This window comes from Lingula anatina, chromosome 1 (genome assembly GCF_051362555.1).
Source record: "Lingula anatina isolate TDL-2025a chromosome 1, LinAna3.0, whole genome shotgun sequence".
Taxonomy (NCBI): Eukaryota; Metazoa; Brachiopoda; class Lingulata; order Lingulida; family Lingulidae; genus Lingula; species Lingula anatina.
Window position 1 is genome coordinate 56,934,354 of NC_141767.1, and position 11,136 is coordinate 56,945,489.

General features: G+C 33.2%; 1 protein-coding gene across 4 annotated transcripts in view; it reads right to left on the reverse strand.

Annotated features, from left to right (window-relative positions):
* Nucleotides 1-11,088, reverse strand: part of LOC106172137 (uncharacterized) — a 44,434-nt gene extending 33,346 nt beyond the window's left edge. The window contains exons 1-3 of one of the 4 annotated variants that reach the window (XM_013552738.3): nucleotides 10,930-11,088; nucleotides 8,568-8,651; nucleotides 7,898-7,969 (exon numbers count right to left, since the gene is read on the reverse strand). In XM_013552738.3, coding sequence (XP_013408192.2) covers nucleotides 7,898-7,969; nucleotides 8,568-8,651; nucleotides 10,930-10,975 — 202 coding nt within the window. In that variant the 5' untranslated portion in view covers nucleotides 10,976-11,088. Of the gene's footprint in view, nucleotides 1-2,585; nucleotides 2,605-2,688; nucleotides 2,742-7,897; nucleotides 7,970-8,567; nucleotides 8,652-10,929 lie in introns of those variants that run through there. The other 3 variants (XM_087002781.1, XM_013552744.2, XM_013552746.2) reach the window with 3 other exon arrangements.
* Nucleotides 11,089-11,136: the final 48 nt, after the last annotated feature.

Here is an 11,136-nt window from a genome sequence, read left to right on the forward strand (position 1 = left end):
GACAGAGCGGACAGAGAAATGTATACTTCTTGCAGACTTACTTTTTAGGGACAATTTGATCATAAAACGAAAGGTTTCACTGTTGAAACAAGATATAAGATCAATATTTCCAGTGAGATATTGTTCATATCACTGATAACAAAAAGATGCCAAGTTTAATTTAAAAACAACCATCCCTCTCAACAAAAATTCAATAAGCAAGTAAATAAAAAAGATTAGCCACTGCAACTGATAAAAAGGCTGTTACAATCTAGATTAAGAACGACTTAAAAACATTTAGCAACATTTTAATGTAATGATTATATTAAAATATTGTTAAATGTTTTAAAGTCACTCTTAGAACGCATTCAGAACAGTGGACTAAAAGATCAGCAGATCAAATATGACCGACCCACTTGTCGGTAATCCCTGCTGGGAATCTATTTAGTGTCTTATTGAGAATTACGCAAGCTTTTATTGGGTCGCCATATTTGATCTGTGGATCTGTTAGTCCACTGTTCTGAATGTGCTCCTCATCTAGTTTGTAAATCTGCAGCAAGGATATATGCAATTTAAATTCCATTTCTTCCAACCTCTATCTGAGCATTATAATTCTTTTGACTTTCCATCTCTTTTTACATAGTTTATAAATTTTGACCAAAACAAAACATTACAATTTCTGTCTAGCCAGCATATTATTCCTTTTTTAAAGAATAAGTCTGAGAAAAACACTGCATAGTGTATATAGTAATTAAGAAAAAAATTGTTCCTTGCAAAATAACAAGTAAAATTTGTCAGTGCCAAGAAACCACAATCAATTGTAACAGAAGAATGCCATTGAAACAGCTCTTAAATATTACAGCTTAATCAATACACAGCTCCCAACTATCAAATCAAATAAACAATTGGTCTCTAATGGATGAAGCATTCAGTTCTCATTTTGCACAATGAATGAACCACGGCCTATGTACAGCCTTCCAGTGTTATAATGAATGGTGGAAAGCATTATTACTGACAGTTCTACTATGTCTTATGACATATCAGTGCTGTCCTTTAAGAACAAGTCCCCTGCCAACCACACCAAAGTCCATTAATTTCTAACAGAACACAATGGGGACCTTGATGGTCCATTCCTGTTGTTTTCTCTTTGTTTTTCATCCAGGTGACTACCAGATCATATGTTGTTATATTCACTGTCTAGAACACACAGAGCAGGGGAAGTTGCCCTTTAAAAGCTGTCACTTTCAAAAAATACACAACTTCTGTACTACATTTGTAGATCTCTTATTTTCCCATAAAAAAATAACGATTTAACAAAATACTATGACTTAATCTAAAAAAATTTTTGAAATTTTTTAATTTGAAAGCTTTTTTTGTTGAAATATAGAAGTAAAAGCAATGCTAATACTGTTCCTAACTCTCATGTCCATATGATAAAATACATTAAAAGTAACCTAACTAATTTCTCCAGTCATTTGCACCATTTTATAATCTCTAGTACAGGGCAGCCTGACTGCAGGCACTGACACATGAGTGTATACATTAAAACACACACAGTGAGTGGATAAATTGACATTACTCAAGCCCCACAAACTTTCAGGTGAGAAAATAACTTGAAAGCCTTAGATCAATGATAAGATTGCATGTTTAATTTAAGCGCCAATTATCGATTATTAAGCAAAATGTATAAGGAATCACTGGGGAAAGGTGTGATTGCTGCAGTCAACCCGAAAGGCCAGTGCACAGTTCAGTGATAAGGACTAGTAGCAATATACCAGTATGTGGTAATCAATGGTAAAAACAGTTTTAAAAAAAGGAAAAAAATTGACTCAGCAGTAGCAAAGAGATATACACTCCTACCCCTCTCTCTTACAATGCTAGGCTCAAAATTTTATAAACATTGACGATGCCCGTACTAGTACAGCAAGCCACCTGTATTAATTAAATGTCAGATCAATAAAGGATAATAATTGTGAAAAATATCTCTATGATCTCCAAGACCACTGAACACCACACTGATGCCCTTTCATTCTTTCAAATATAAGGTTGACTAAATAAAATTGTAAAATGTATTACTGGAAGTTAGATCTTGATCAAAATCTAAATGTAAGTTATTATATATTATATCACATTAAATTAATAAGGGGCATAACGTCAGATTTATATAAAAAAAGGTCTCAGTACACATATAATACAATTGTTGTTTCTCCCAATAAATTGTAAGAAAGAAGTTTTTAAATACAACTTGATGTGAAAGAGATTTGTCAGATGGTTGTAAACAACAACCTTATTTGCAAAACATTTGACACAAATGCACTTTCAAGTTGCACCATGAAGCAACCTCTACCTCTTTCCACTAACCAGCTTGATGTTTTTTCACATAGATAAAATCATATAAAATTGCATCAGAACAAACTAACATTTGCTTTTCACAGAACCATCAATTCTTAGAATTCTTACAAATAGTACACCTTAAAACTGAAACAGGAGATAACAGACCTGACTAAATGAAATGTATTCTTTAAGTCTATGATAAACAATAAAAAATATAGAAATCAACAGTACTAAATAACCAAAGATTTAACATGATGTACACACCTACATACACTATAAACTATATGTTACCAAACTGGCACTCATGGGAGAAGCCTACCACCAACAACCACCACCCAATGTTTGCAGTATGCAGTCCTTCAGAATACAACAAACCTGTGTTTTTTTGTAAGTTTTAAGCTGTACCAGATTGACTTCTTCCTTGCATGTGATGTGGCCTGCAATATAACAATACTTGTATTATCCTGTGTATTTAAATAAACAACGCAGAGCTGTAGTGCTTAGTCTGTGATAATATAACAATACCTGCAGACACAATGTAGACTGGTATCAACTGACACCCTTTATTACATGACAATGTGCCACAGTCACTGCGCACTGCACGGCTATTCAGCTTGATGCAAAAGGTAAAAGTTTTTCCTTTTTTAACCTACTCTATGGAAATTAAAATTTGCTCCAAAAGGAAAAATGCAAAACAAATGCTGTGTTACTGTGATGAATGATTGTGATGCTGAAACTATGCTACGTACCTTTCATGCACTGAGCCAGTCAAATGACAGTAGACACAATAGCTTACAAAATTTGATGAATCTTTTTGTTCGGACAACAAGGCTGATCTAACATAAAACTTGGCAATGCCATTTCAGTCGTCAGTCCCTTGACTGGATGATATGTTAGCAGGGAGGAATATACACACTGCTATTATATTGGAAAACAATAGATGACAAGGAAAAGAATTTTTGCCAAGACAAAAGATGAGCCACAAAAAGGGAACTAGATTGCTGCTGCTTTGAAAATTACAATGACATTTCTACACAAATGAGTTGATCTTGCACATCAACCGTAGTGTTTTTCTTTACCTACAATAATACACCTGTATTTCTAAATAATAAAGTGATGAAAAAATTAGCCATGTTTTTACATCCCTATGAAATAGTTTTCAATTTCTTTGTCTGCTAGTGAGCCTCACGTAAGAACACTTGAGATCAAAACTGACATCTGCATCTCACCTTTGAGAACAAACAGGAGGAAAGGTATTTTCTACATTTTTTAAAAACCAACAAGATAGATACCTTTTCTGTTACTATAATAGTAAGTTCACTAGTGCCAGTGATGAATAATCATCAACAAATATGCCTGACAAAATGACAGACAAAATAAGATTGTGTAGACTGCTAATTTTTTTTAATTAGCAAGTGATAATCACTTAAGTCCATATAAGAAGATGGTGCCCATGAAACTACAGTAATCTTGACCAACCCATCAAAATTTTCTGCCAACAAAAGGTTCATTTAGGATCATTTGAATAGGATTTCTTAAGATATTTTCTGAATTAACCCATGATGCTCTATTTTAGTACTGAAAAAACACTTTTAATAGTAAAACACATCCAATTTTACAAAAGGAAGTTTTAGGAAAAACTAGACGAAAATAGTAATATGCAGTAATGATGGTGTAGGTATAAAGGTTTTTGTAACAAAAAAAGGCCATAAACTTTTTAGTTTTTTTTTTTTATCTTAAGATGCTTTCTGAATTAACCCATGATGCTCTATTTTAGTACTGAAGAAACACTTTTAATAGTAAAACACATCCAATTTTACAAAAGGAAGTTTTAGGAAAAACTAGACGAAAATAGTAATATGCAGTAATGATGGTGTAGGTATAAAGGTTTTTGTAACAAAAAAAGGCCATAAACTTTTTAGTTTTTTTAATTGATAGAAAACTACCAATTGTTATCTGAGAAATAACAGGTGTAATACAATCACTCATCTGTCATCTTCTTATCTGTTCTCAAGCACCAATGTAAATATAGATAAGAACAGATGTAAAGGGTTTAAAATAAGCCCCCCAAAATAAGTAATTGATGTCAACAATTTGCACTTCACAATAGTGGTGCATGCAGAGAAATACTTGCCACTCTCACTTTTCTATTGTCATGGAATCAGACACAAGATAACAAAACAGAAAAAAAGAGCCAAGGAAATAATTCAAGTGAAAGTAGACCAATCCTTACTTCGGTATCAATCCAAGCGCACTAACTCAAATTATTATTACAGAGAGAGGACAGTATTACATACTTTGCAGTGTTGTTTTTAGTTTCTTGAAACAAATTATATGTTAAATATATAACAACTCATTCTAAAATATTGGTGGATGTATCTCTAGAATAATCTCTTTCTGATTGTGATTATGATCCGCTTCATCTCTGCAATGAATTCCCACACAACAAGGCCGCCCTTAGCTCAATTAGTTCTCACACTTATGAATATCAACGCTGATGTACAGCAAAAGGGCCTGAACTTCATTGATATCAAGTATGGGAAACAGCAACACTGCTGATAATATTGTCTTCTATCAAACTATTTGTGTTTCCACCTGATGATTAATTATTTTCTCATTGCAGGTCGCAGGCCTGACAATGCAAGGGTCAGGTGAGGGGAGCAGCGCCATGGGGACCGCTCACAGATTACTGCTTGGCAAAATTAAACATAACTATCACTAATACAATAACCATCTATTGTATTATCAGCAGTTGTTTTCTGATGGCAAAGAGAAACTGAATGAATGAGGCACTAACCCAGTGACACATCTTACTTAATGAACTCGCTGACCATGAACTAATAATGTGAAGTTCTTCCAACCAGAAAGCAGATGTTTGAGTGCCCAAGTTGTGTAGAGAGAGCATGCTGAAAGAGAACAAACTGATTATGATGCAGCTGTCTCAGGTTGCATAACAACAGAGATATAAGACTCATCAGCTCATATTTCATATATGTATGAACAGAAAATATCAAAGTCATTCATTCAGACACCATATTTTACCTGTTTTTCCACCTCGAGGACTGACTGGTGACAAATCACTCTTTGACCAAAAGAAGGGCAGAGTCTTCCATGAGCACCTTAACAATAGGCTAGACTGTTACATGACACTTAGATACTCCCACATAATTAACACTGTAAATTGTATGAATAATTAATTGATTTCAACTCCATAAAACTATTCTGCATATGCCAGCACCAGCAGTTGACTAAATCTACTTTGTTCTATGTATTAAATTATTGAACACTGACCTCTGTTCACCAGTTATTATTTTTACAATTAGACTGTAACAGTACAACTTTTTCAGGATACCCAGGAACTGGACATTGGTTTAATGTTCAGTTTACATGCAATAATAAAAAAGTTATGCCTCAGTTAATAGTGAAGTATCAAATCTTTCAATGAACTGAAAATTTCAATGCTATGTAAGTTCAGCAATTCAAGAGGTGTTTGTCATGTATCATATTATGCACATTTGGTATTTATCTCTTACTACAGAGTTAGCCTACCTGCAATTATTTTTAAGATGCTGCAACCCAGCATACCTGTAAAGAACCAGACTAACAAGAGGGCAATAATCACTGGCACTGTACAATTTAATTGAAGGCACCCTGTTTACATCATATTCTCTCCAGATGTTACACAGCATTGCATTATGCTATTTAAATAATGCCTCCATGATCAAAACATGAAAAAAACGATTCCCTAAAATTGCTGCATATTATATACCACCATAGACAATTCTACAAAAACAAAAACAACAACACAAGTTGGATTATTCTTTAAATCAACAAATTTTAACTATTTCAGTACATTCTTTAGGTAAGATTTGAGTCACAACACAACCATCATTTCAAATAGCATGAATTTATTGAATATCTCTTCAAGGTCTTTTACAACTTTTATCAAAACATATTAAAACAATTAGGTATTACCCATATTCATTTCTTTGTTGGAATATAAGTAAAAACATGAGAGTTATTGCTAGGTCCATGTCATGAAAAAATAAGACTAATATAAAATGTATTTCAAGGACCCTCAAATGAAGACCCTGTATTACATTTTAAATTATCTTTGGAAAAAAATTCTATAGAAGTGGTTTAGGATGTGTGCATAATTTAACAATTAAAAAGCCACATGTATGTGCTGGTGCAGTTATTATACATTCTTCTCATTTACAAAGAGAAATATTAGCATCAAAAGAGAAGAAACATGACGATAGTACACTATCCTTCAAAGTTGATCAATCAAGCTCTAATCTTATTGATAATGCATTCAAGAGCTGCTGTCATTTTTCTTCCTCTGGGTCCCCCCAAAACCATTTAATTTGGCTCATAATATACTTTCTTTAGAATTCTAAGAAAAAAACCAATCAATGCTGAACTTGTTCTTGGTTTGTCAAACTACAGTTCACTGCATGCAATTTATCATCTTGTGATGAACTTTTATCATTTAAACAATATTTAATCTCCAGAGCAGTACTTCTTACTCATCCTTTCATTTCACTTTTTCTATTTAGAAGCTAAAACAAACAACAATCAGTACCATTGCTTCACTATAACTGGGGGATAAAAATAAAAAAGTGTCATTTGTTTGTTTATGACATCAATAAATCTATTGATATGATCAGATGAGGCCCGAAAATTGTACTTTAGTCCTTCTTCAAGATACTACACAAACATTTACTTCCTGTCGGTTTTATCGATTCTTGTCTGAAAGTTTAGCGATGACAATAATCACCGGATATTGACTGATAGCTACAATGACCCAAACAGTAAGATTAAGACAGAGGATTCACTGTGGCAGAGTTCCTCTGATCACAAGGTCAGCTTGGCTCCACAGAGAGGAGAATGAAGAATCACTTTTGCACAGAGGTCGCAAAAGGCTTAAATTTTTTAATATTTTCCTTTCAAATGTGATGGTTCTTCTGGGATGTAGATTTGAATGTACATTTGAATGTTGCACACAGTCAAACATAGGTCAGACCTGTTTGATTTTGTAGCTGTGCTAAAAATGAATAAGGGTTACTACAGAGTTTCAGCCATTTGCACAAATACTATAAAAATACAAGGCACAAAAAATGTCTTTAAATTCACTTTCCAACAGAAAAGAGTTCTTTAACATTCATGCTATGCACATTCATGCTATGCACAAATTTTCTATCTTTGCAACATTTTTCTTAGAAGATACGTTTGCATGTATCTGTTCATATGATTTTTTTTATTTGCCAAAAGAAAATTTTATAATACAAATGAAAAATATATTTCAAAACACAAGCTACAGAACAATACTTAACAAAGAAGTCAGGCAGGTATTCTTCACCATATCTTTATTTCAAAAATGTTATCAGCCTAAGGGTCTCATCTTTTTGTCACTGTCTTTTTGTATGTTCTAAATTTCATAAATGTGTGCAATAGAATTAAAACCATTTTAGTATGTTCCACAGATCAAAGTGAATTTTTGAGATGGTATTTTTGCAGTATCCTATAAGTCTATGTAAAAAAATTTTAAAAGAATAAATACACATGCATACTCTTAATGTACCTTTAAAAGAAACTTGTCTAGTCTTGCTGGTAAAGACTGCCACCAATGCCTGCAACTGGGGGAAAACAAGTGCTGAAATAAATATAAAACGTATGATTTACAGTAAAAAATGAGGAAATTCATTCTGAAGCTGGAGATATGTCCTCTGGGAGGACCGAACACGTTTACAATTGAGCAAAAATTAAAATATAAATTATACCTAGTCAAATCTTTAATTTTTGTTTTGCTGGATAACATGAAATAAGTGAGAAAAACTTGAAATTCAAAGACTTTGTTTTGCTTTGTACCTTTAAAAAACACTTTCATATGAATACAGTGATCAATTATTTACCAACAAGACTAATGATAGCTATTTTTCCATACAAAATGTCAATGATGTTCTTTATGTTTAAAAGATAAAAAAAACTAAGACATGAGTAGCAATCAGCACTTATCCACTTATCCAGTCCATGACACGTCCTGAATGTCACTGTCATTATAAGGTATCATATTACAGATAGATACTCAGAAAATGAAGACAGGTAGACAATAAAAATTAATAATTAAGATAATCAACAATTTTTAAAGTTAACAAAATAGCAAAGAAAATGTCAATCAAAACAGCAAACTTTCAATCTTTATATACAACATTAAATACAATCTGTAATTTCTACTTGACCTTTTAGCTTACTTTCTCTAGTACAGCTAGTCCAATGAGAATTGTCGTCTTCTGTCCTGCCTTCTGTCCTCCTGTCACACCTGCATCTGTCGAGTCCTGTCAACCAACAAACTTATATACACAATCTTATATTATCAAAGTCAGTTTCAGTTCTCCACAGATACAATAACCTCATACGTGGTTACTTTAAATACAACCTTATCTAACTTTTCACCAAGGACTACAATGTTATCGCCAGCCAAAGAGTGGCCCAATTCTTTGCTTTGCAAAACAATATACTGATTGTTCCAGGTGTGTGGAAACAGAGTTATTTGTTCTTGATAGCAAAATGAAAGATTTATAAATTCTCGGTTTCATGAATGGGAGCCAACAAAACATGGTGGGCAGCAACTTAATTTTGTACCATCAAACAAAAGGCATTAATCGGGAACGTTGTTGCTGTCTTAAGAAGGGAAGGAATTTATTACTAAGCCCAGACAACTTCAATTATGTGGTATTGTTATACACAATCCAAATCTATACATTAGTAATGAGTTCTGCATTGAGTTTATCACCAAGTGATGGCTTTATCAGGAAGTGCTTATGGCTGGATCTGTGGGGACTAACCTGCCATTTCCTTGCAGCTTCTACAGGTGACTGCAAACTAATTATTTTTACTATCATTATCCAATTAGGACCAACTACATTCATGAAAAGCTTTCTAAAGTTTTTTCTCCTTTTACTCCTAAGTGAATGTTATCCCCTTTTGATATTCATAAATCCACTCCTCTATCACTACAACATTGCCAAGTAACAGGGGATATTTCTAAAGTATTCTTATCAATTGTTAGAAGTGTTCATTTAACCCACTGTGTTAGAAGTGATGCATCCCATTGATGTGTTAGGTGTACACCCTTCACGTCTCAATTTCACTAAAATGTTGCTAAACCACAGGAATGAGAACATTAAATGCATAAAATGAGGACTCCTCCACTGGCCTGAATTGTCCATTTTGCAAAATTGGTTAGTTCTTCTCCTCATCATACATTACATAAAATTATATTGTCAAACACCATTTTATGAAATATTGTATCTTGTATCCCCTCATTCTCCTTCCAGCATGACTTGTTGACCCAAGTTCGATCTACTTCAAATTTCTGGTTACGTCATTTTTATGCAATAATATAAACCATACCCCATACATCTGCACCTCAACATCAAGTTGAAGGAACCATTTTGTCAAATTATTCTGAGACAGTTTTTCACAACAGTTTACCACGTATTTATAAAGGACAGGCCTTTTGGTATTTTCTTTTCTTGCCTGAAATATGTCATGACTGTCACACCTCTTTCACTTACTAGTTATAAGCCTGTTTTGAAAATGGGACACATCTTGTAAGCTGCATGTAAGCTCAACTGTCACTGCCATTTATGTATCTTAAAATCTCATCAGAAATATATAAACAGTAAAGGCTTATCTGAAAAAAATTACTGCAGTTATAAAATAAAACTGCAGACTGTGCATGTGTTTGCTAGATGCAAATGTATTATCCCACAAACTGAATAGCTGCACTAAGACAACTACATTTCCATTTTCATCCATACCACTGTTGCTGTACAGAAGAAACAAAAAGGGAAGGCATTTCATAAAATAAGAAAAACAAAACAATTTGAAAGATTTTTCCTAAATTTATGTCTGTTGAGGAGATAAAATTAATACTTTGAAGCAGTGTAAGAAGTGAAGGTAAGAGGTAATGTAATACTTGTACATTTTGTACAACATATATAGTTTTCCTTCACTGATTGGAAGTGGGTTTCAAGATAACTTCAACTTCTTCCATTTGAACTTAACTCCATCTTAAATATGAAAAGAATGTAATTAGTACTACAGGGTGCCTGTTTCCCAGAATGTTGACCTGACTAAAAAAAACTGAATCAATATACTGTCAAGCATTACACAGTGTAGTAATAATTATCTAATAACAAATATATACCAGTACCAATCCACACTCTCCATCTGTCCTTTGTTTTTGACAGGAGGAATGGAAGTTATCATGGAGAATGTGAATTTATACAGGCAGGCTGGAGTTACATGTACATGTACTTCTGCATCTTTATTTTTTAACTTACTAGTAAAGGCATAAAATATAGTATGGACTAAAATATATTGTACTTTATTGTAAACATAATACACCATGGAAGTGATGATTATGTGCGATATAGATGAACGTTCATATAATAAATACAAGAATAAATGGGTACAAAAAAGACTAACACTACCGATATAGATCTTAAAAACAGTAAAAGCATCAGTCCTGTTTTTATAGCAACAATATAGGCTTCTACTATACGTAGTATATACTGTTTACGGTCTAATAATTTAAGATTTTACTACCCAATGCATTGTGTTTCCGATATCCTGAGTTCAGTAACATGACCATAAAGCTACAGTTGGTTTTAATTTTAAATCCGACGCCAGAACTTGGAAAGCCCAAGTAGCACAAGCTTTTCCAGCATCACATCCGTAGGCTGGCAGTTTATATAGTCTCTACTTCTTCCCATCAATATCTAGTTTTTAGCAGATAAATTGATTATTAAAATT